General features: G+C 38.5%; 3 protein-coding genes across 9 annotated transcripts in view; 2 read left to right on the top strand and 1 right to left on the bottom strand.

Moving 5' to 3' along the window:
* HEXD (hexosaminidase D) overlaps window positions 1-885 on the top strand; it is a 35129-nt gene extending 34244 nt beyond the window's left edge. For both annotated transcript variants that reach the window (XM_074225215.1, XM_074225216.1), the window contains one exon: window positions 67-885. In XM_074225215.1, coding sequence (XP_074081316.1) covers window positions 67-247 — 181 coding nt within the window. In that variant the 3' untranslated portion in view covers window positions 248-885. The remainder of the gene's footprint in view (window positions 1-66) is intronic.
* On the bottom strand, window positions 702-18670 carry CYBC1 (cytochrome b-245 chaperone 1). 6 transcript variants are annotated; one of them, XR_012476027.1, is made up of 8 exons: window positions 18482-18670; window positions 14984-15105; window positions 14620-14661; window positions 13091-13164; window positions 11878-11974; window positions 9689-9833; window positions 8973-9093; window positions 7963-8051 (listed from the first exon to the last, which is right to left on the bottom strand). XR_012476027.1 is itself a non-coding variant. In XM_074225218.1 (7 exons), exons 2-7 carry the CDS (start codon window positions 15066-15068, stop codon window positions 7922-7924), a joined length of 573 nt encoding a protein of 190 aa, XP_074081319.1. In that variant the 5' UTR covers window positions 15069-15105; window positions 18482-18661; the 3' UTR covers window positions 702-7921. The 6 variants fall into 6 exon arrangements, 4 of the variants coding, with proteins under 4 accessions (XP_074081319.1, XP_074081320.1, XP_074081321.1 ...); XR_012476026.1 differs by having other exon boundaries at window positions 7964-8051; window positions 8879-9093; XM_074225218.1 differs by lacking the exon at window positions 8973-9093 and having other exon boundaries at window positions 702-8051; window positions 18482-18661.
* Window positions 18353-26103, top strand: part of NARF (nuclear prelamin A recognition factor) — a 94297-nt gene continuing 86546 nt past the window's right edge. Inside the window, exon 1 of the mRNA XM_074225217.1 lies at window positions 18353-18417. The gene's annotated coding sequence lies outside the window, so the exon portion shown is untranslated. The remainder of the gene's footprint in view (window positions 18418-26103) is intronic.

The raw sequence follows: 26103 nt of genomic DNA, 5'->3' as shown, positions 1-26103 counted from the left end.
TCTTTCCATAATATTTCATTGTTTTTAATAAGAACTCCCATGTCAACTTTTTCCATTTCCCTTCAGTCTCCTAACCAAGTGGAATGCTGTCATTCAAGAGCTGCAGGTAGCACTTGAGAAAATTTTCTACCCAGATGCAATAGAGGAATGGCTGGAAGAAAACATCCATCCCACCATTCAGAAGCTACAGCAGCTATTGCAAGATTTAGATGCAGCAATAGCAGTTCAGTCTTTACCGTGGAAGTAACCTATCTTATGTGGAAAGCTTACCCACCACTAACCTCGTGGGGATTATTACAAATGGCTAAGGCCAATCATCTTAAACATGAAAGCAGTGCTGAGGGGAGGGGAATAGGGTTGGGAGGATTCCTGTGAGTATGATGGAAAAATCTGATGCTAGGTCAAAATCTGAAAAGACATTGAGGCATGAAGGCTGGGTATTGTGTTAAAAGCTATTACTATGAAAGGATGAAGCTGAATTTATTATGTCACAAGTGAATCCAAAAAATTAGAGGTGTGGCAATCATAGTTTCCACAAGGCAGCAGTTAAAAAAAAGTAAAAGTAAAAAAGCCAAAAAAAAAAGGTAACCAGGGAAATTACATTGTTTGAAAAGCTATAAATAATGTTAATACTAAAATATATGCACAAAAACAGCAAAGCATTCAAATACTTGAAGGAAAAAATAATTGAATTATAGGATGAAATAGACAACAAACTTTAAGAGTCGGGAATCTCAATGTGTCCCTTTCTACCTTTCTTTACAAATGTATCAATAGAAAAATCAGATATGATAGACATGTGGTAATTAATGGATGGAAAGAGAAAGGTAAAAGTTCTCCACTATGTAAGGTACCTTTACAAAAACAAATGAAAGTTTAAATACATCCTTTATTGAATGGTTCATTGACATGCTAACTTCCTTTATAGGACTGGAAAAGCTGACCAGCAAAAATTATGATCAATTGAGGGAATTTGAAGAAGTAAAAGAAAATACAGAGGTTACAGTTACAGTTCATCACAAAAAAAAAATCTATCATTCCACCTATTGCTCTTAATGTAGTCAAGCATAGAAATTTACTTTTAAGACTTGTTTTTTCCTCAGTACTAATGCAGAACTAGAAACAATGAGTGCACAGAAATTGTAGGGGCAAATTTTAAGGATCCAAAGGAAAGCCTTCCCAGCAATTAAAACTTTCCAAAGAAACACAGAAAAAAATGACCCGTTCCATGGGTATCCCCTTTTCCTTCAACCTATAACTTGCTCCTTGGCTAGACCCTGATACTCATATTTATACTGAAGCCCAGCAGAAGATAAGAACCTATGGCTTTGGTGGCGGTTTTACAATCAGGATTCCACTATGCAAAAATGCCTATTTCCATACATTCCACTGATGGAATATAAAGAATTTAAGACCTTGACCTCTAAGAATTTGGACTTCTATCTATATACATACTCTATCTGAAAGGAGTCCAAAATTTGCAGTCAAGAATTTTGGCTTAAGTGACACTCAGACCTTAGGCAAAATCGTTGTTTAAGTTTCATTTGGGGGCCTGTTCTCATTTCATTTCCCTCCTAGAATCTTTCATAATATATTCTGTCTTCTCACCAAGCAGAAATGTAAATTGTTTAAGTTTCATTTGGGGGGCTCATTCTCATTTCAGTACCCTCCTAGAATTTTTCATTATATATTCTAACCTCTTGTCTACTAAAGTGCCAGAGAATTACCAGCAAAGAATGATCAGGATGGTGAGGAGACTAAGCCCTTGGCATGAGAGTTAGTTAAGGGGACTTCCTATGTTGAGCCCTGAGGAATGATGAGTCTTGAAAAGGCAGTGGGGGAATAATGCAAAACCAGCAACAATGAATGTATAGAAATTGCAGAGGCAAATTTTAACTCAATCCAAAGGAAAAGACTTCCCAGCAATTAGAACTTTCCAAAAGCAGAATGAGCTCCCTCTAGTGGGGTCTCCCATTGCCAAAGATTTTTCAGTGCAGGGCAGCTGGATGAGAACCACTTGTCAGGGATATTAAAGAGGAAACTCCAATTCAGCTATTAGTTGGGCTAGATAGTATTGCCAAATTAAAATAGAAATAGTTAGCAGAGGCACATACTGTCTTCAAAATCACAAATTAACATAGTTGATACTTTTTATTTGGTTCAGCTGTATTCAAGAATTTTGCTTTGTTGGTTCTTGTGACCAGCAGGCTGTGTTAAACCACCTTTGGATTGGTGAGCTCTGAAAACGTCCTAGAGCTTGGAGGAATTCCAAAATTTCTCATGGAAGCTTCCATGTTGCTTGGTGTACCACTTACACAAAGGTGTATGGGTGTTTTTGTTTTTGTTTTTGGAGAGGGTAAACAGATGACTTGCTACCCCTTTCTATCATTCTTGGAAAACTATTACCCATTCCACTATAGGTTCTGGTATGATGCAGCATAAGTTTCCATTCTTTAGTTGCCTACTTTCAAGGCAGTGAGGAGTTAGTATAGGTTCTTTACAGGGCACTAGGATTATCACACTGGGAATATTGTGTTCAATCCTGTATATTATTTTAAATAAGGCATTGGCAAGCCACAGTAGCTTCAGAGAGGGTTAACACCAAGATGCTGAGACTGAAGACTATAAATACCATACCAGGATTTGATAGAATCAGGGATATGACTTAATGGAAATCATGTAAGGGGGCCATAGTAACTACTGAGGGCAAAATTAGAATCAATAGGTAGAAGTTGCATAAATGTATAAATCACCTCAATATAAGAAAAACCTTTCTGATAGGAGTCCAAAAATGAAATATGTTGCTTACAGAAGTTTGGATTGCTTGCTCCCATAGATTTTTTTTCTTTTTCTTTTTTTTTAAGGTTTTTTTGCAAGGCAAATGGGGTTAAGTGGCTTGCCCAAGGCCACACAGCTAGGTAATTATTAAGTGTCTGAGACCGGATTTGAACCCAGGTACTCCTGACTCCAAGGCCGGTGCTTTATCCACTAGGCCACCTAGCCGCCCCTCCCATAGATTTTCAAACAGAAGACTACTCTTAAGAGATCTTGTATTAAAAATTCCTGTTCATGTAACAAATTGAACTAGATGACTTCTAAGGTCTCTTCAGACTCAAGAAATTCTGTGATCCTGTGATTCTGTAATTGTCAGTTTGGGGGGGGAAATACATCTGGGGAGGGGAGTTGCAGGGAAATTATGGAACTTGAACAGTAATCATTTAAGGTGAATGCCTAAGCTAGAATTTGAGAATGAATGGAAGCCCAGTGAACTGAAAGTAGGAATGGAAATAGAGGTTAGGTATTTCTCAGCCATATTCAGAAAGAATGGTTCATTGACATGCTAACTTCCTTTATAAGACTAGAAAAGCTGACCAGCATTTGTGCTTTTTAAATATAACCTACCTTTTCTCCCCAACCAAGAATGATGACATTGCCTGGGTAGTTGCCGAAATAGAGCTGTAACAGACTTCCACAAACTTCTTAGTTTTAACTCTACAGCCATATAATTGCTTCAGAAACAAAAGAAGCCAACCCCAAACCCCTCAGTGTTCTGCTCCCCAACCTGGGGGAAAATTAAGAGCAGAAAGAAACTGCACTTCCCAGAAAGCTACACATACAATAAGAGTTTCACTGAATGGCAAAGAATGTTTATAACATCAATACCTTTTTTGTTATTTCCATATAAAAGAACAGCTAGTCAAGTATAAATCTTTGTTTCCATAACAAGACATCATCTGCTTCACTGAATAAGAAAACTGATGAAGGTTATGAAAATAGAACCACAGTAATCCTACAGAAGTGCCATGATATGGTTGAAAATCATAATTCAAAGTTAGGCATTAAACATTTATTAAGCACATTTATCATGCACCAGGCATTGTGCACAGAATACAATGAAAGGCCAAAAACTGTCCCTGCCCTCAAGGAGCTCACAGTCTAATGAGGAGATTACACATAAAAAGCAGGTGAAAGGAGGAAGGAGCCTGGCACAATAATCTCATGCAGCTGGAACAGGAAATGATCTGAGAACCTCCAAGTTTCTGGGTTGATTTCATCTTGCAGAATGAGTTTCTGAAGATGATGAAGTCCAGGAAAGCAGCCAGGTGGGAAATGAGGAAATTACCAAATGTCCTCTTTAAGTGGTGGAGGATCTGGGCAGAACTCCAGAAGCCCAGCTCCCACCCAGAGGAAGGGGGGGGGGGTCCTGAGGAATTATGAGGTAATAACTGACTTTTCCACATGCTTTAAGAATATGTTTATAAGAAAATTTGAAAATTATTCAAGAAATGCATTGTTCTAAAAGTAGGTATGTAACAGTAAAATGTATTCTAAAGTCCCCAAAATAACTATCAGCCCTCAGCACTAAACAAGGAAAAAAATTTCCCATTGGGAGCTTCAGGGACAGAGGTGAACCACCACAGTTCCATGTTTCTAAGTGAATCAAAGAATAATTCACAGGGCCAAGATCAGGACCAAGTTCATCAAGAAATGTGCAATTGCAGAGCCCATGTCACTTTATCTGAAGAAAGGATTCATGGACCAAAGAAGTCACTGTCAAATGTCAGTTATTTAGAGACTATAATTATCCATCTTATGGATTTCTTTGCTCTTACTGCCTAGCCTCCTTGTTAATAACCAAGTGGGCAATTGGAGAAGAGTGTTTGACATGGTCTATCAGACCTCTGGCAAAAAGGCTAACTTGTAGGTTAAATAACTAAAAAAGCTTTCCATTTTTTTTTGGATTTCACATATGTTGATTGGAAAAATGTAAGTTGGTGTCCAAGTATTAAAATACTGACTCACTTTATCTAGCCATTTCACCAGCAACTATGTCTCGATACTGATGCTTTCTTTGTACCTTATGACAAGGAAATGTATATAAGTGTGAGACTGAGAGCTGGTCTATTGTGTGGCCATGGTGAACCAGCTCTCATTCTCATACAAGTAATGACCTCTTTAAGAGGACTACATAAACTTGTGATGGATCCACCCAAACTCAACCTCCAATCTATGTGAAAAATTTAGAAGAGGAAAGCACTTCATCCCACATGCAAGTAATGTGTTAAGTGTCTAACACACCCAGTGCATTTTCTTCAGCTGAAAGCTAATCCCTGCCACATATCATGAAACTTATTATGGGTATCCAAAATGAAATGGGCAGGGAGCCCCACCTACTCAATTAAACAAGACAGTGTAGCTGGTGAAGTTCTAATTCTCATAAAGCAATACTGAAATAACTGGGGCAGGGGTAGATAGGAAACTAAAATCCAGTATGTTAAAACAACATCCTACCAGGTCTTCAGAGTTCTTGAAATTAAGTCTGATGACTCCCAAGACTTCCCCACACCTGTTTTCTTTGGGAACTAGACATCTAACCACTGAGTTCACAGAGGAGTGAAAAGGCAGGGAATAGAAAGGACAACAAATTACCAAAGTCATATATGAGCACATCTTTGTATGCTAAAACTGGGTCTTCCTAACTCTTGAGGACGGAAAATGTAGGAAAAGAGAATCCCATCATCTGAGATATTCCTTTCACAAGGGAATCAGCCAAAGGTAAATTACGGAAGGTATATATGCTGCTCTGTAAACACAGAACTTATCCTGCCCTGTCTCAATCTGTCCTGACAGAGAAGCATCATACATTTTTTCTGAAGAAAAAAAAAATGTAGTACTGAGCCAAACAAAGTAATTGCAGGGCAGATGCCCTAATTCTGCCAAGTCAAGTTAGAGGAAACACAGCTATGCAAGAAAACAAGCCAGATCTCAGTAAGCATGGCCTGAGTTGTCAGTTCAAGAATTGAACTTTCAAGCCCCATTCTCAGAAGCCACCAGTCTCATGGCCTACAGTTCATCCAGTTCTTCTGGGCTTGGATCCACTGGCCAAACAGTTCTATCCTACAAGTTTCCCCAAATAACTTATCAGAAGCAGAAAATGAATATCTAGAACAACTTCTCTGCCATTTATCTAAAATGGCTATTATTTCTTTGGCTGAAAACTCATTTCATAAGCTGTGTAGTTTTGAAACCTAAGTAGTGAAAAATGAATGAAAGGATACTTTTAATCATTGACTTTAGATTTTACAGTTGGCAAAACATCTCAAAATAAGACCTGACACATGCAACCAGCAGCATCCTCCTATTGAGCACACAAGTAACAGGAAGGATTCTACATGATGACACAACTGTGAGGTCTAAATACAATAAGCTGGAGCTGGATATACTAAGTAGGCCACTCACAAGACAGGTTGCAAACTTCAGTTTTCACTCTATACCTTTGGTTCACCATTATCAGAAAGACAGGCTGGTTAAAAAAAAGGCAGAGGTTGTTCAGAATTTGAAGGAAGTAGGAAAACATTGAGATCTCAGGAAAATTTCTGAGTTACTCATAATCCCCAAAACATTCCTAGTTTTATAGTTAGATACACTCTGTCTCAACCCAAACCTCATTTCAAGCTGGGACCTGAGTTGGAGGTATAGAGATCTCATTTCTCAGTTGACCAATTCAATTCATTTACCAGGCTTTAATATATAAGGCTGGTATAAAGTTGGAACTTCTGGCCTCTCCTAAGATCCCTTATTTTAAATATTCCCCAGATGAGAAATATTGAGAAGGCAGGATAAGGATTGGCTTCCTAATAACTTCCAGGGACAAAACATTTAAAAAAGTACACAACAGAATCTACAACCAGCAATGATCACATAATCACTTCAAACCCCTCTGAAGGGCTGGGGTTGTCAGCTCCCTAAAATTTCACAGAAACAATTAAATACTTAAACGGCTAGTTACCACTGCTTCATTTGGTGCCATAATGAGGCAGTAATTTTTATAAATGTGATTAAGAACATTCAAAATATTTCTAAACCAATTCTTAAGCATTTTTGTGTCATGGACATCATTGACAGTATGGTGAAGTATACAGCATAAACTCCCTTTTAGAGTACTATTTTTTTTTTAGGTTTTTTGCAAGGCAAATGGGGTTAAGTGGCTTGCCCAAGGCCACACAGCTAGGTAATTATTAAGTGTCTGAGGCCTGATTTGAACTCAGGTACTCATGACTCCAAGGCCGGTGCTGTATCCACTGCACCACCTAGCCACCCCTAGAATACTATTTTTTTTTAAAAATTCACAATTGAAGGAAATGCTAAGTTTCAGTGAGAGGCTAGTGAAAATTGATCTATTTTTTTCCTTCCCCCCTCTCAGTTCAAATGTTCTATGAAATCTAACCATGAATCCATGGACACCAAGTTAGGAATTCCTGCTCAATAGAAGTAGTTTCAAAGGTTGATATTCAAATTTCTCCTCAAAACTCATTCCTCTCAAGTCCTCCCTTCATTTTGTTTTTCTTCATCCTTATCTCTGAAGCGAAGTCTCAAAAGAGCCTTCTTGCCCAGACCACTTCAATACTCTAGGTGAGGAAAACTGACCAGTGGTTAAGGACACATGTCAGCCTAATCTCCCACTCCTGAGAGAATGGCATAAGGCAACATGGTGTAGTGGAAAAAATAATGGATTTATATATGATATGGTTCATGTCCCAGCTCTTCCACTTATTAAACTGTGTGACCTTAAGAAAGTCACTTCCCCCTTCTCAGCTTCAGGTTCCTCCTCTGTAAAATGACATGATTGGATAATCTCTAGAGGTCCTTTAAGTACTGTGACTCTACACAAAAAAAGAAGGAAGGGGCAAACTCAACATATTGATCACATGATTTAAGGTTCAAACTGGTGAGCTGGGTGCTCTGTCAAAGAAACAGAAACAAAACATAGACCCCTCTGCTAGCAACCCACATCACTGTGAAAAACAAATCTAGCCAAGAAGGCTGTCCTGGGGAAGGAAGGAAAAAAAAAAGGAAATATCAAAAGCTGCAGGAGGAATCAGGGCAGCCAGATTCAGTGGCTCGGAATGTCCGCTCAAACTTAGTTCTGGTGCCTGGGATCATCCACATCACTGGCCTCAGTGTCACTGCTCTGGGACAAGTCTTTGGGGCTCTCTGGCTGGTGCAGCTCCAGAAAATTGGTGATAAGCTTGGCAATTACTTCCACATCACTGAGATACGGAGTGGGAAAAAGAAGGAAGAGGAAGAATTCAAGTTACCAAGGCACATTAAGACCATCCCTCAATCCTTTATATACATAAATAATAGTCCAGGAAAACTGAAGCAGATTTGTTCTTCATTCCCCAATCCCACCAACAACCCATCTCCACTTCATTTTAGTCTGTTCCCTTTCTTATTTCCCCTTGCCTAAATGTGAAGGATTAATATTATTCCAAGTAATACCCTCAGGAAGTGGACAAGTTGTGAGAGTGGAAATGTTGATGACTCTACTACTGGCTATGTGACTTTGAACAATTCCCTCCGTTAACTTGTGCTTCAGTTTTCCCATATATAAAAAAGGGGAGAGGATATATTATGAGCCAAAACTGGCTATGAAGTCTTTTGGACTTCTAAGAGGGTAAATTTTCCAGATTAAAAGGTTATTGACAGGAAAGTTACAGCCAAAAGTTAAACTCAAAGAAAATCAGGTACCATTACCCATTGATTTCCTTTTTAGATTAGAAGCAAATGAAGACCCCTCTGTGTGTCAACTTTAGGACCACTGCCTCAAGGAATAAAAGCTTTGCAATGAAAAAGGAATCATGAAGTGGAAAGAGTCACTTTCAATATCTCTCTTGACCCAGAACACCTTAATATCCACATAAAAACAGGCCCTAAAGAGTCAAAAGGTTGTTTGGGGGAACATATCTGAATTGAAATCATCCAGGAAGATGGCAGCTTTAGAGTTGATTGTGTAAGCACATTCTAATTTAGCTTTCAACACAGATTCACTAAGGCGCCAACATGTAAGTATTATCATAATGCAGGATCTTGTTACCATAGGCAGTGCCAAGACCTTGGCTCTTATACAAACTTGATGCTTGAGCACTTCATCATTCCCAGTTTCTTTGCCCAAATGAAAGTCTGCATACCGTCTAACCAGATAGTGCTGAGGCCAATTTGGGTCTACTTGATCCAGATGTCTCTTACTGCTTGGCCTTCAGTTTCCTTGTCTGTAAAATGGCGATAGTTGTCCTTGTTTCCATTCTACTCCTCAGGGACCCAAGAAGTAGTAACAAGAAGTCACCTAATGGAAAGCCCCAAGGAAAAAAAACTATTCTATCACTACCCCTTTCTCAGCAGAGTCTAACCCAGATGGGATCCAAAAGGCACACCCAATGGAATGAATTACAAAACACAAGAAAAAATGATTCAGGCTTCAAGGACAGCCAGAAAATCTAAGTATTACCAGCAACCATGATTTTAAACAAAGTAGTGTGGTATACTTAAAAGAGTATATGCTTGGAATCAAAGAATCTACATTCAGATGCTGTTGAGTTATTTACTGTGTGACCTTCACCAAAGTCACCTTCCCTCTTTGGGTCTTCAATTAGTTATACTATATAAAATTAGGTGGCTGAAACCAAATAGTATCGAGAGTTCCTTCTAGCTCTAAATTCTGTGAATCTAGGATGTGGGTGCTAATGACCCAAAATGGAACACATGTCAGCAACTTGAAAGAAGAATTAAAATAAAATATGTTTAAGCTGCTATAGATACACATATAACCTAAATGTCACTGAAAATGAGGGTGAAGTTCACCATTTCCCCCTATCCACACCCCATTCCCAAGACATTGTCATCTTACCTCCTATGACCCATTACTGCACTCTGGGTGAGAGGATGGGAAAAGCCTGTTGCAAACCGAAGTACCACTGTATAGCCCTTCCCAAAATATCGAACTTTCTCCTCTATGACATTCACATCCTGAATATCATTCAGTTCAACCACCACTGAAAAGATAAGAATAGTTAATGGTCAAATAAGACTGTCAAATCTCATAAGATACCACAGAATGATAATGGCAGTGATAAAAGTCATAAGTTCCTCTCCCATGCCTAAAACGGATGAGCTCTCAATTAAATCTTTCATAAACTCCATGTAAACATATTTCACTCAACACAAGAGAAGCAATGCATCCCATTCCCATCTCTGAATGAGCTAGATTGAAAGTAAGTCATTTCCCCTCCTGGGCCTTAGTTTCTTCAATTGTGGATGAGAAGGTTGGATTATCTGATCTCTAAAGTTCTTTCCAACAATAACATAATGAGATTCTGAGGTTTGAAGAAATTCAGTCATTGGAAAGTACCCAGGAACAACAGTAAATATTCACCAACCTTTGTTTCTCAATCTGTTAAATAATATGCAGTATTTTCAGGCCAATGTGCTTCAGAGGATTCTGCTTCATATTCTCCCAAACATAAAGTCAAAACAATAGTACAAAGCAACATCTCCCTAGAAACCATCAACCATAGCTGACCTATTTTTCCATAGGGGAGCACATCAATTTTTGGATTCCAATTCTATATGTACTGGTTAGAGAGCATTTTATTTGTTTCATTTGTCTCAGCTTTCTCCCCGAGTTACAGTGGGATAGAGGAGAAAGAACATCACATTTGGAGTCAAAGACTTGGTTTGACAAGTCTGTAACCTTAGGGGAAGTCACTTAATCCTCTGGGACTGTTTCCTCATTTATAAAATGAGGAGATTGGAAAGGCCTCTAAGAATAGTCAATGAACCTGAATTTACTTTGCCTCTTAATGATTATCAAAGCTCAGTCTTTCTAGATGGATACAAAGAGGGAAAGAAGATTCTAAGCTAGAGGATTTAGTACATACATGTTAACATGTAACAAAGTTGCTTGAAGTTATTGTAAATGAACACCTACTAGGATGACTTAGCAAAAAATTGGATTCCAAAACAGTCAACCCAAAAAAAAGATATACAACCAGAAACCAATATAGTTCCTGAGTAACAGTTAGCATGTACTATGGACATAGCAATGCTCAGTTTCTTATATCAAATGACCACAAATTATGAGAATAGAATACCCTTTCTCATTCACTCTCTAAATTCATAGTGTTGAAAGGAGATAGATAATAAGCTAGCTGGACCATCTCCTGCCTCTAAATTCTTGATGATATTAGAATTCCTAAAGGAAGCTTTAACATGCCATTAAGGCAATATCCCCCATGGCTACAATTTTCTATTTTATGAGGCAAAATGAGCTCAGCATAGCATCAGATACTATCTAGACAGTATTGAAAGCGAGGAGTCATCAGGGTCTCTAAAAACTGTGGGGGTGGGGGTGAGGGAAGATAACTCCTGACAGCTGGGATAATAAACTCTTACTATCCTCACTTTCCTTCTTGACTGCAGGATTAATAATATCCAAGCAATTTCAATGCTATTACAGTTTGCTCATAAAAGTAAGTAGAGACAATAATGGCCAAATTCATACTGCTGCAAAAGAATAGCTTTCTTATCTTATTTTCATAGGTAAAATCATAAGAACATGGACAGCCATGTGATACAATAGAAAAAGTATATTTGATATCAGAAGATCTGGGTTTGAAACTTCATTCTGCCACTTATTCTTTATGTGACTTTGGACAAGTCCCTTACTATTCTGGGCCATAGATCCCTCATCTCAAAAGAAAGGGTAAATACTAGATGAATTTCTTCCCAGATCTAAGAACTTTCATTTACCTTGTTCTTTAAAAGTTTAATTTGAGGGTGGTTAGGTGGCAAAGTGGATAGAGCACTGGCTGTGGAGTCAGAAATACCTGAGTTCAAATCTGGTCTCAGACACTTAATAGTAATTACCTAGCTGTGCGACCTTGAGCAAGTCATTTAACCCCAATGCCTTGGAAAAAAAACTAAAAAAAAAAAGTTTAATTTTAAAACTAGATTAATCAATCAAAAAGACTACTTAATAAACAAAAGCGGCACTTTTGCATCCCACTCCAGCACTTAATTAAATAATACAGTCCCTACCTTGTTCTTGGCAAGCTCTAGAAGCTGTCAATATTTTCTTGTAGAGGTTGAATGTTTTCAAGATTACTTTCCCAGTAGTCTTGTTAAATAGGGCTTCCTAGAAAAAAAAAATAGCAAAAGGTCGCCATACAAGGTTTAGCAGACATACTAATTTCATCTAACCTCCAAAAAAACCCCAAAACTATTCCCCTTCTACTTAATGATTATGACAGACAATTCCCTAATCCTCCCTAATCCTTCAATTACACTGTACATTTCCTAGTGTCAGATATTATTTTCTATGCTGACAGCAAACAAATTTCTCAGAAGGGAACAATGAGGAAAAGAACTTGAAAAATATCCTTTGTCTATGCATCCCAGACAAAATCCCAACACCTTAAGTTATTAATTTATTATTCCTCTACAAGTCTGATTCTCTTAATTTGGGGATTGAAAAAAAAACAGTCAAGTCAGCATAACCATTCTTGTTGCAGAAACAATAGAAACTACCAGGATATCAGAAAGTCATGTGGATTTCAGTGGAGAAGATAAGGACACAACTATAGCTCTCAGAGGACAATATACTTTAATAATATGAGAGAGAGAATATTCAGTCCTTGTCCTAATTCTCTCTTAATACTGCATCCACCTCCCCTTATGAAGGAGACAAGCATCATTCTCTAATGTAAGAGAACATTGAGGAAAGTAATCAGAAATTGACTGGTGGTGCCGGGAGGAATAATGTCTGAATATCTCAAAATTTCCTTGAGGCACTGGAGAATTATCTCTACAATCTGATCATTTTTGAAACCTATTCTTAGATTAGAGCAAAAGCTGTGCACCAGCACAATATGAATTCTCACAGCCCCAGGTTTGTTAATATGTATTCTCTAATCCTAATTGCCACTAAAAATAGTAACAATGATGAAGGAGGATCCTTAAGAACTTTGGGACCCTCAAGCATAATATTTCACTCACAGACTGTGCTCTAGCCAAACTAGGCTACTCCCTAGTCCCCTGATGCTCACTGCACTGTTATATTCTGTGTCTTTATCCCAGCCTTCCCTTCCTTGCCCTCTTAATAAGCTAAATTTCTATCCAAGGTCAACTCAAAAGTCACTTCTGTCATGATGTCCCTTCCCCCTTAATCCATTCAGAGCACTTGACCTTTCTTCTGCTCTGGGGAACCTCCCACCCCAATTCTTCCATCAATCACATTTTCTTGAGCCCTTACCTCCCAGTCCTCTAAGTTCTGCACCGCCACAAACAGACACCCTGTGACATAGAAGAATTTCCAGCCTAGATTATCTAGAAAGCAAATACCCAGAATAAATAGTGATAAATGGCCAAAAAAAAAAAAGGGGGAAGCCAACAATGAACTGAAAGCAAACAAGCTCAGAAAGACAATTTCCTCTTACCCATTCCATGGGGTGGTTACTACTGTAGTAGCTTCCTAAGCAGCAGAAGCAATTAAATTCAATGGGAAAGGAGAGAAGAGAAAGAGGGAGGAGGGGAAGAAGGAAGGGAAGAAAAATTCTCTGTGGCTCTTAAAATCAGAAGTCCTAACCAATTCAGAGCATGGCCTGGAGGCAAGCTAATTTGTATACTGAAGATAACATAGCCCATATCTAATTTATAGCCCATATCTAAGTAAGTTCATTTCAATGTCTGGATGAGCTTAGAAGGGTTCTATGAATTCTGGAACTTAAAGCACTGAACTTGTTACTTAAAACAAAAAGAAAAATTTGTAATTATTTATTTAGTCTCATACATGTCCAGTTCTATATTTGGGAATGGTAAGGTGCAAGAAACAATGTAACAAAAGATGAGATCATGGATCTGGCACTGCTAATGTGTAATATTGAGCAAATCAATTCCCCTCTTTAGGCCTTATTTCTTTCTGTATAGGATGAAGTGGTTTGAATTAGATGATATCTCAGGTCCCTTCTAGTTTTAAGAATCTATGATTTTATGAATAGAAATTCCTTTACAGTTTGAGACTTAGCATCCTTGTGACAATATCTGGATAATTCCAAGGAATGAAAAGACTCAAAGTAATCCAAAATAGTTAAATCATCCATAGACTAGTCCCCAGCTAACAAAAGAAAACTAGGCTCTAATCATTAAAAAATGTGGATCAAAAAGCTTAGGATGGGTGGGGGGAGAAGATAACAAGACCATAGACTCACTAAATCCCTCCTGGATGAATTAACATTCATATTGAAACAGATCCCATTCCAATGGATGTCACATAGTTATTAATGAGAAACACAATATAATGGTGGTGAGCAAAGTTAATCACATTCTTGATGATGTACAATCGAAGTGACAAACACACAGCTCACAGGCCAACTCTCCCAAGTGTGACATGAGACTGATTAAAATGAAAATGGAAAATACTTAACAAAATAAAAACATGATAAAACATAGATAATATTACATTTTAAAACTAAGTTAATTTGCAGCCTGTATCGATCCTCAGATATGGATTAATGGCCCTCATTTCCACCTGAATTGGAATGGATGATGGATGTAACACATAATAACTAAATGAACTGGGAAAACCTGCCTTAGAAGGTGCTCAATAAAAAGTTGATGGAACTAATGATATGATTATCAATACAACCTTAAGGAAATAAGAAAAGAAATCAGCACAGATAAAGATAAAAATCAAATGGGTGAAAAGTGAAAAATTAGGAGGGCAAAAAGTAAAAAACCCCAAGGAAAATAAATCCTTAACAAGCAACAAGAAGGCCACTGTACCTCCACTGTAGTATGCAGCTGCCAAACCAATGGACAAGATCCCTGGAACAAGAAAAATAAAAAAACATTAGTTAGAACTAATTCCTCTTGCAAATGGATGAAAGTTGAAAACTACCTTTGCATGTAATTGAAAAAATAAAATGATAATTTAAAAAGTACTAATTCTCTAGGTTGTTTCTAGTCACCCATCTGAAGATAAGTATCATATGGTTCTGTTCCCTCCCCTGAAGAGATTACAAATAGAAGGTAGGAAGCAACAGCTCTGAACAAATAACTCCTTCTTCCCATTTTTAAGTAGTGAAAAGGAAAATGGGTGGAAGAGGAGAAAGGCATTTCCATTTCAGAGCAAGGTATTTGGGCTTACCTACAAGAAGAGACCAGGATCGGATACCAGGAGACCTCTTCAGATGGAGAAAGGAGCCAGTTCGGGCCTCTACCTGCATATACATTCCTGGCTTCTGGAACTACTCCCAAGGTAAGAAAAGGCTGACAGAGAAGGGGGCAGAATTAGATTGCCAAATGATCAAAAAAGTATATAGTGCTTTTCACTATATTAGGTACTCTACTGGGGATTATTATTAAGTACTAATGAGGAAAGCATCAAAACACTACTAAGACAAAGAAGTCTGGGGTCCTAGTCCCAGGAAAGCTCATAGCTAGCTATAATTTTGGAAAGTCAATTGTAAAATAATTTCCAAAGTGCTTTCAGCTCTAAAGTTCTAGAAGTCTAAGAAATAGCACATTCTTAGTATTCCCTCAATCCCTCTAAGACAAGAAAGATATCTTAAAGATATCAATAGCTATGTGACCTTGGGCAAGTCACTTAACCTCATTGCCTTAAATAATTTTTTTTTAAAAAGAAAAGGCACTTCCAATTTCTCTCCTCCGGAATCCCTTACAATCTGACTCCCACACTTAGCATTTTACAGAAACTGCTTTCATCTCCTTGATCTCTCAGTTCTTATTCTCCATGCTATTTCTGAAGTCAGTAATGATAATTATAATGATGATGATGATGATGATGATGATGATAGCAGCAACATTTACAAATTGCTTATTACATGTCAGGCACTAAGCTAAGTTATTATAATTATTATTTTATTTAATCCTCACAACAGCCTAGGAGGTAGGTGCTATTTTTTAACCCCATTTTACAGATGAGAAAACTGAGATGATGAAGAAAAGTTAAAGTGACTTGCCCAGAATCACACAGCCACTAAGTGTCTGAAGCTGCTAATGAACTCAGGTCTTCCAGATTCCAGATCAAGCACTCTCTTCATTCAACCATCTGGCTGTCCTTTTGACTTTCTTGATTACCCTCTCCTCCTTGATACTGTCTTCTCTTTTAAGTTTTTGGGACACAGACAACACTCTCCTGGTTCTCCTCTTTAGTTTTACTCCTCTCAGTCCCTTTTGTGAGATCCTCATCCAGACAATTCCCTCTAACCGTAAGTGTCCCTAAGGAGGATTCTGTTCTGGGTCTTCTTCTCTTCTTCCTCTATAGTATTTTTTATAGTGATCTTATCAGCTCTCATAGATTTAATTACCATAATGTACTGATTCTCATAATGCCAATGATTCTCAGATTTACCTATTCTGCTCCAAACTCTCTGCTAAGCTCCAATCTCTCATCTCTAGATGTCTTTTAGACATCCCAAACTAGATCTCCAATAGACATCTTAAACTAAACATGTCCAAACCAGAACTTAATGTCTTTTCCCCTAAACTTTCCACCATTACTAACACTACCTTCATTATTACTGTTGAGGGTAACACCATTCTCCAGTCCATCAAACCAACAGCTGAGTATTCTTAATTCTTGCTACCATTATCTCTTACCTCCCATATCCCAGTTGTTGCCAAGGCCTATTAATTTTAATTTTGTAATATAGCTCAGATATACCCCCATCTCCTCTGATGCAGGCCATCATGTCTAAACTATTCCACTAGCCTAATGATGGGACTGCCTGTCTCAAGTCTCTCACCTCAATTCATCCTTCATTTAGCCAGTGATTTTCCTAAAGCTCAGGTCTGCTTATGTCACTCCAATATAACTCAATAAACTCCAGAGGCTCCCTTCTGTTTCCAGAATCAAATACAAAATGCTCTAAGACTGAGCCTTGAAGAACATCCACAGTTAAGAGGTAATCACAGTTAAGTAATCTATTGGGGGGGGGGGGGCGCAGCTAGGTGGTACAGTGGATAGAGCACTGGCCCTGGAGTCAGGTATACCTGAGTTCAAATCAGCCTCAGACACTTGCCTTGGGCAAGCCACTTAACCTCACTGCCTTGCAAAAACCTTTTTTTAAAAAAAAAGAGGTAAACAAATAATAAATAAGGCCTACTGAGGAGCCATGGGGATACAAACACAAAGCATGAAATGGCAAATTATTCATATCAGTGGAGAGAGAAGTTTTAGTTGAATGATATATACCAACCATACTGCAATAGATTTAAGAAAGTAAAGAGAAGCATCCGAGAATTTCTTATAATCAGAGATTCTTAGGAAAAAATAATCTTGAGATTTTGGATATTTCTTCCAATGTTCATTAAACAAATGAGGTGAGTTTTTCTCTCTCCAAGACTTCAAAATTCTGCAAAAAATTCACTCAAAAGCACCCCTCTCAGAAGTGCTAAAACTGAAAGGTTTTTCTGGGTTCAAAACAATTAGTATATCATCTGAAAACAGGAGCATTTTTATAATTTCCTCACTTTTTCTTGCTTTTTTTAAAAAATATGGCTAATATGGAAATGTTTGATAAGATCTCATGAATAACTATTGATATCACATGGCTTATCTTCTCAGTGGATGAAAGAAAGGTGGAAGAGAGGGAGACTCTGGAAATCAAAATTTAAATAAAAGAATGTCTTTGATAAATAGTCAAGTGAAAAAGAAAGAAAAAGAAAGCAGGAACATTTGGAGAACTTTATGGATGACAAGAAACTCTTCTATTTGGAATCTGGGTAGGTAGGTACTCTTCAATGACACTGGTGAATTCCTTAGTTGAGTATACATCTCTGTTTTATATCTAGCTTGATCTGAAACTCAGGATGCATCTGTCTTAGAATCCCATGCATTTTTAAAATATATCTGAGGAGAACTTTTAAATCTGTATTTCTTTTTCTACAGAATTATTAACTCTGCCATACTTGTTAACTCCTCCATCACAGTTAATGACTGACTCTCAGTTATTTATTGGGATAGTGGATATCAGGAAAGAGCAGTAAACTGAAAATGTCATGGATTTGAAGGGAAATTTTTATATTATGAATTGAATATGGCTTCCTTGAATCAAAATTCTGGTTCCTGTGAGCTAGGTGGCAGCTTTTTGTTTAACTCCAGACCTTCAGAGACAACACAGCTTCGATACGGGCTACTTCGAGGCGGGGTGGAGGGGAGATGGGGGTTCGGAGGAGGAGCAGCCTCTCCCCCTCGAGAAGAAAAATTACTTAAAGCTTTCCTGTGGCACGTCGGCTCTGGGCCGAGCGGCGAGGTCCGTGGCAAGGCTCCGTCCTGCTGAGCCTCGGGCTCCTCCTCCGTGGCATGGGAGGGCTGGGCTCCGCGGACTTGCAGCACCACCTCGGGTCGGCTGGCTGCCCCAGCGGCCGGCGCGACTTGCTTTAGTGCCGGAGGGCCCGGATGCCCCTCCGACCCCCGCATCTCTGACAAGTGGCCCCTCTCTGCGCTTTTCTCCGGCTCCCGGGAGAGGCGGCGGCCGGGAGGAAGGTGCGGGCGCGTTGGCAGGCGCTGTGTCCACCCGCGCACGCCTTCCCTATCACTCTGGCAAAACGGATTCGGTAAGTCCTACCGACCCAAGATGGCAGGGAGGGCGGCGGGCTGGGTGGGTGAGGACGCGCCTACCTACGAGACGACGGCGGCAGAGGCCGTGGCACCAGGAACCTGCAGGAAAGCGGCCGTTTGAATGAGGGCTGGGCGGGAACGCTGCTTCCGGATTCATGCCCGGGAGGAGGGAGGTGCCGAAGAGGTGACCAGAGCGTCCACTTCCGTTCCAGGCGGAAGCGGAGGGCGGAAGGAGCTCCAGGCGGGCGCGGGCCGGCCCGAAGCCGTGAGAGCCATCTTACGTTCTGGCAAAACATTCTGTCACAGACGTCATAGGCAGAAGGGATGCCAGAGCCAGTAAAACGAAACAATTGACGGGGGAGGGGGGAAACTTTCAACTGGCGGGAGGTTCAGTAAGAGAAACAAGGAAAGGGCGCCCTTTTCCACGGTCAAAGACCTTATGCTAACTCCCAAAGAAGTCCGGGGAATGCGAAACCGCCCGATTCTAAAATGGCTTTTTTGGCTTTTCCGGAATTACCCCGGAAGTCTTGGAAATGGAGGCTGCCCAGTAGGGGGAAAAGCTGCTGCGTCTTGTTTAAGATGGTCTCCCAAGGACTTCGTCATTTTCGTGTTCCAGAAGCTCCCTTTTATTCTCCGCGAGCACTATGCCGAGGAAGGGAGAGGGGATGGGGTGAGATTGCCCGGCATGATAGTGATACCTTCAAATCCTATTTTTGTCCTGAGCAAAAATATTATTTTAATAAAAATGATGCAGTAGAAGGAAGTCACACTAGTTACTAGTTAACAATCCTCTGACTCCTTTCTCATTTTTAATAAAATGGACGTTCCTCGTCCACCTCACATCATGGGAAAGAATTGAGGTAACAGATATAAAAATTTTTTTTTTGAAAATAGTAAAACGCTATAGAAATGGAAAATGAGATCCCCATAGTCATTATGTAGTTATTTGTCCAGTAAACATTTGTTAAGTTCTTTGAATCCCAAAGTCCCAGAATCAGGTGCTAAAAGAAATAGATTAGTTTAGATAAAATAGAGTTCCTGTACCTGGAACTTAGTCTAATTGCTGATTGAAAACAGTAATAAGTAGAGAGTATTCCTATTGTTGTTATTTCAAGGAAAGTGATTTTTTAAAAAACAACTAGAAAACAAAGCTGGAGAGTAGTAAGATAGATGAGGTTCATAATTACTAGCTCTTCACATGGATTATTATCAGTCCATTTCACCAGCTTCTTGAAAACAAATTTGATCCAAATTTGATTGGTTAATAAGGAGCATCTAATACTAATTATCAAAAGATGAGAACATGTGGGGCAGCTAGGTGGCGCAGTGGATAGAGCACCATCCCTTGAGTCAGGAGTACCTGAATTCAAATCCGACCTCAGTCACTTAATAATTACCTAGCTGTGTGGCCTTGGGCAAGCCACTTAAACCCATTTACCTTGCAAAAAAAAAAAAAAGATGAGTCCATGATTGATCCCTCAGAATGTAGGCTATATCCTTACTTATGAATTCACCATGGATCATCCCCCAAATTTTGTAAACACAAAAAAGACAGTATGCTGGTCCAGGAGAAGTATATTTAAAGAACAATGTGTTATTGATTCAGTAATTATTGAACCAGCCACTTAAATGAACTCTATAATATTTATAAAATCTTTACTAATTATTGCAAAGTTTTTGTCTCTTTTCCACATTTAATGATTTGTTCATATGTTACAAGTATATGGAACCTTTAAACCCATGGTCATCTTTCCTAAATAGAACTAATCAGTCAACAAGCATTATTAATTTAGATTGACCCAATTAATTGGTAACAGGTCCTCAGCCCAAACCTCACCTGCTTATTGTTTGGGTTTTAATGGCACAGAGTGAGTGTAAATAGCAATTGTTTCTGTTCTTTCTAAAAACTCTTGAGAATTTCCAGATCTATCCTTTTGGGAAGTCAAACTAGGTCATCTTTTGCCTCAATCCTTTGCCTAGCTATTAATGACTGAATGGGTATTGCCTCAGATAAACTGAGACCTGGAAAGGAACTTTGCTTAACAAGGATACTACATGCTAGGCTACCTCTAGTCATCTTGATCTATGCCTTGCCACTTTACTCTGATGACACCTAAGGAGAGAGTGATTTTGCAAAGCCCTGCCTCACCTAAATCCCATTCTCTTGCAAGTCAACACATCACCTTCCCCTGTTATTGATTCTCTTTGACATAAAAGAATAAACAACAACCTGTAAGTAGCTGCCCCACTGAGAATAATTCCAGTTGGCTAATACTGCTATTTCTTCCCTCCTCTTCCTTCTCCCCCTTCTCATCTTCCTCTTCTTCCCTCTGTCCATGTGGGGAGTCATATCCTTACATGTGGTTTTGATCACTTATATTTCACAAGATATCATCAGTTTGGGAGGCCATATTTTTTTCTTCCCTATTTACTCTATCGTTGTTTTTTACTGGAAAAAAATGGGACAATTAACTCTTTTGTCTTATGCAGTTTTCTTTCATGATTTCTTGAAATAGAAGGGCAGGAGGACCTGAATTTAAATTCATCCTCGGCCATTTTATAGCTGTGTGACCTTTGGCAAGTCACTTAACCCTGATTTTCTCACATCCATTGGAGATATCCAGTTGTCCTGATTCATATCTGGCTACTGAACATAGATGGCTCAAGAGGAGAAAGTGCATCTAGTGACTTAACATAGCACCCCCTTACTCAGATTTAATTTATGTGCATTTTATGGTATCACCTACCTGAAGTCATGATCTTCCTCAAGAATGAAGGTAGTTTTGATAGCTTTGAAAAATAGGAATGGAGGTCAGTGTTAATGTGAGGTCAACACAGCATAGAACATTTTTCTTTGCCTCTTTTCCCTATGCTTGTATTAACTGATACAGAGTGAAATGAACAAAATCATAAATTAATCATTGAGAACTTCAGAAATTTGATCAATGCAATGACCAATTAGGAATAATGCTTCCCATTCCTTGGCAGATGATAGAACCAGAGATGCAGAATGATACACAAATTTTCAGACATGGCCAATATGTGAATTTCTTTTGCTGGCCCTCTTAGGAGAGGGACCTTATAGGAACAAGCATCATTCACCAAGACTAGCCATGTCTCATTTTTTTTCTAGACTGCTCTATATTTCCTCTCCCATGCTCTTCATCCTGAAGCTCATTCCAGGCCTGGAGTTCACAAACTGTAAATACTCTTGAACCCTCTCTCTAATGGAATGATTTCTTTCAGAAGCACATTTTAAGGAGGTTATCTATTATTTTTTTCCTAGGCTGGTCTCTGGACTTTCTGCATCATGTACCCTTTCCCTGCTCTTTTCAGCTTGCTTTTATGTGGATTTATTAGAAAGTTTCTTGAGGGCAAAACTATCTTTCTACTTGTATGTGCATTCTTAGTACTTCTACAGTATCTAGCATATAACAAGTGCTTAAGTGTTTGTTAGCTAATTTGACTGGTTGATAATAAGGGAAATAATGAGAATGATGCCCCAAATTGGAGGCAAAAAGAAAAGACTAATTAGGAAACATTTAAAGATCCACAAAAAAGAGTAAAATCAAGTTTATAAGGGAATATAGAAAGGCAGAATAGTATTGTGAACCACGTTAATCTATTGTTGTTTATTGTTCATTTGTATCGAATTATTTGTGTCTCCTTGAGGTTTTCTTGGCAAAAATATTGGAATAGGACATTTTCTTCTCCAGCTCATCTTACAGATGGAGAAACTGAGGTAAACAGGGTTAAGTGACTTGCTTAGGATGTCACAGCTAGTAAATGTCCGGAGCCAAATTTGAACTCACAAAGATGAGAGTCTTCTTGACTCTAATCCAGCCATTTGGCCATCCAGCTGTCCCAGAATAATCTATACCTAATAGATGTTTCTGATTTCATAATTTTCTCCTTTTCCTATTCTTTTGGTTCATGGAAATTTTCATGTTTAATTTTTGTCACATTTGTAATTAAAAAATACAAAAAAATTATTTTATATCTGTCCTTCTAGATATACCTTTTCTCCATTTCCACTATTACAAAGTCAAATCAAGTCACCAAATATGTATTAAAGCACCTTTAAACAAGCAGAATTGCCATGGAATTGAATAGTCACTATATTTTAAAAAATACCCTATCACACAAGTACTGAGAATCACTTAAATTCATTTATAAAAGGGGTGGTCAAAGTCTGCAACTGCCTTGTATTGTTAAGTCTTAATGTATGTGTGTGTGTGTGTGTGTGTGTTTATATGGTGAAAAAAGGGGAGGAAAAATGGTCAGTCAATAGAGGAATGAATCTCAGTCCACTGTGGGTAAAACAGGGAAAATCTTCAAGGCAGTTTCCCCCTAAAACTCTGTTCCTATGCCTCAAATAATTATTATTGAATTTTGTCCCAAGTTCCTAAGGGCTTGTCCCTGCAAAACCTGACAATGCTCATCTCATCCTATGATGGCCCAGTCTAGAATATAAATTCTGGCTGGGATATTCTGCCTCCAATCTCCACTATTCATGACCATTCACCAAGATCAAAGTCACTCATCCTTTCAGTGTCTTCTTTGACTGACTTGGTTTCTATCTCTTCTACCCATCACCCCCCTTCACAATCAAGGTCAAAAGGTACTTGAGGTAATTTTCAATAAAGTGTGAAATTTTCTCAAAGAGAACACTGAAGAGGGAACTATCAACTAACAGGCAGCCTGACTGTCTGCCTCTATTGTATGTTTAAGCTTTCAGTAGAGTTCCAAATCTAATTGAAAAAATATCTTTTCCTCATAGTGAAGTAAGCTCTGATTAATCATTTTAAGTCATGTAACAATTTCCCTTACTTTTTTCAGTCAATCATTTTCCATCTTTAAATTTTTGTTTTCATTGAGCAGTATGTTGTTGTTTAGTCAGTTCAGTCATATCTGACTCTTTGTGACCCTTTGTGACTTTTTGTGACCCTTTCTTGGCAAAGATCCTGTATTGGTTTGCCATTTCTTTCACTAACTCATTTTACAGTTGAGGAAACTGAGGCAAACAGGGCTAAGTGACTTGCCCAGGGTCACACAGCTGGTAAGTGCCAGAGGCCAGATTTGAACTCAGGAAGATGAGTCTTTCTGGCTCCAAACTTGGCATTCTATCCAGTGTACCACCTAGCTGCCAACATTGAATAGTTTAGTGCAGTTCAAACTGGATCTTGTTCTTCCAGCACTTAATAGTTTAGGAAGGAAGGGAATAGCTATAAATAATAAGGTAGCACCACTAAGTGCCAGATACTATACTAAGCACTTTACAATATTGTCTCTTTAGAGCCTCACTCCCCCCCCCCCCAAGGTACATATAGTTATTATCCCTATTTTACAGTTTGGGAAACTGAGGCAACAAAGTGGTGATGTTTTTTCTGTGACTTGCCAAGAGTTACAGCTAGTGTCTCTCAGGTCTTCCTGGCTGCAGGCCCAATGCTCTATCCATGCTACCACCTAGCTACATATTCCTGGCACACAAGAAATACTACTTGACTTGTTGAAATATAAATTTATGCCTTCTGATTTGCTCAAAAGCTTGTCCCTTTAATATTTAAGTTAGGCCCTTTAATGACCATGTGACAGAATGAGTAAGGTTGAGGGCTTCTGAATGTTTGCCCTATCTTCTCTGGATCTAATGCTTCTAGACAGTTAGTTGTCTTGTGTAATTTCCTGGTATGTTGTATTTAGATTCTTTGGAGGTTTTTCTTTTCTTTTTTTTTTTTGTTTTTTTTTGTTTTTGCAAGGTAATGGGGTTTGCCCAAGGTCACACCTCTAGGTGAATTTTAAGTGTCTGAGGTCAAATTTGAACTCACTTTCTCCTGACTCAAGGACCACTACACCACCTAGTTAGCCTCTCTTTAGTTTTTTTTAAAGTTTTTTCTAGAATACTATTGATTCTCACGTTTTCTAGATGACTTCTATCTTATAGGCTCTGTTGCTTTGGTTTTTAGAAAGATAAGATCTTTCAGTTTTACTTTTTAAAATTTTCTCCATTGTTTCTTCTCATCTCTGAATTTATTTCATTCTATCCAAGCCACTGTTCTGAGTTCACTGACTCACTGAGATTTTCTTCCAACTCAATTCTCTAGTCTAGATGCCCACTCTGAGATTTATGTTGTTCTGATTACTGGACACCTCTCCTGGCTCATTGCATCTAGCTGACCTCAACCATCCTTCACTTTCTACCCAGGCTGCCTCCACATTCACCCTTCCCTAGTTCTGTTTACAAATCCATATTGCCATTGCTACTGGTAAGAGATTGTCAATCTACTTTCCTATAGCTCCACTCAGGCTTGCTTTTATATTTTTATCCTTAACACTTCATACAGTATTATTATACAGTCATGTCCATGTCTTCATGACCCCAAGGACCATATAGTCCATGGAGTTTTCTTGGCAGAGATAATGGAATAGACTTACCAAGGGTCATAAAGCTAATGAGATGTCTGAGGAAGGATTTAAACTCAGGTCTAACACTCTTATCCATTGAGCCCTGAACTACCCTGCATGATATATAGTAATCACTTAATCAGTGGTTTTTAATTCATTCATTCTCATATTTATCTTCTTGATTTTTCATTCAATTATTATATTTCCAATCTTACAGATGACAGACCTTTCTTTTTAGCCTTTATCGTGATTCTAAACCATATTGTAAATTACTCATTTTTTTGCAGAGTTTTTATTATTTGAGACTTATTTTTTTCTTTTTGGTATCCTCCTAGTTTAATCTTTATTTCTTAATGTGTGTGTTTTTGTGTTTGTGTGTGTGTGTGTGATCTCAGAGTCATCTTTGAATTCTTAAATTGCTCATGAAAGCTCCTATAGCTTCATATTATCTCTATGCTCAAATATAGACTCTTCTACTTGGCATTTAAAGTCTTTAACAACCTGGTTATAATCTGGCTTGTTAAGTATTTTATCCATCACACATTTTTAGTTCCAACCAAGCCCTCCTTGCTTTTCCTCACATATGACATGCCATCTCTCCTGATTATGTGCCTTTGCACAGGCCATTGTCCATCTGTTCAGTACAATTCATACCCACCTCTACCTCTTAGACTAGTTTCCTTCCAAGCTCAGCTCAAACACTACCTTCTACCTGAGAGTCCTTTTCTGATCCCCTACAACTGCTAGAGCCTCTCTCCTAAAACTTCATTTTATTTACTTAGATATATATTTATTTTGTACATAGGGCAACTTAGGTGCTGAGGGTGGATATGGTGCCAGCCATGGAGTCAGGAAAACTCTTGGTGAGAAAGTTAGCCTCATCTGAAGAATGAATTGGAAATGACCAAAGTGCGCGTGCACACACACATTAAAAAAAATTTGTTTACTACATAGTGTAGTAGCTAGAGCCATTCTCAAAGCCAAGAAAATTTGGTTTCTAGTCCCACGTCTGACTTACTCACTTGTGACCCTCATAAAATAACCTCCTAGTACCAAGTTGCAGAAAAGGTGCTGACCTTCATTGTTGGTTTTTGTTTTTAGTTTATTTTATTCTCAATTTAAGAAATAAAACAAGAATTCCATAACCTAGTGGAATATTAAAAAAAAGATCATATGTGAAATTTCAAATGTATTGTGTACAACTTGTTATTCCTTGTAAAATATAATAAAGTTATCTTGTAACTCTTTGTTTTTCCTTTTTTTCTTTCTTCCCCCCCAAT

The sequence above is a fragment of the Macrotis lagotis genome, chromosome 2 (genome assembly GCF_037893015.1).
Source record: "Macrotis lagotis isolate mMagLag1 chromosome 2, bilby.v1.9.chrom.fasta, whole genome shotgun sequence".
In the NCBI taxonomy this organism is placed as follows: Eukaryota; Metazoa; Chordata; class Mammalia; order Peramelemorphia; family Peramelidae; genus Macrotis; species Macrotis lagotis.
This window is presented reverse-complemented; position numbering and strand designations above follow the sequence as displayed.

Coding starts and splice junctions, on each gene's coding strand:
- CYBC1 (XM_074225218.1), bottom strand. CDS start 15,068: ATGTATATGCAGGTAGAGGCCCGAACTGGCTCCTTTCTCCATCTGAAG. Junction 13,165..14,619: donor AGCTGCATACTACAGTGGAG/GTACAGTGGCCT, acceptor TTTGCTTTCTAG/ATAATCTAGGCTGGAAATTC. Junction 11,975..13,090: donor AGAACTTAGAGGACTGGGAG/GTAAGGGCTCAA, acceptor TTTTTTTTCTAG/GAAGCCCTATTTAACAAGAC.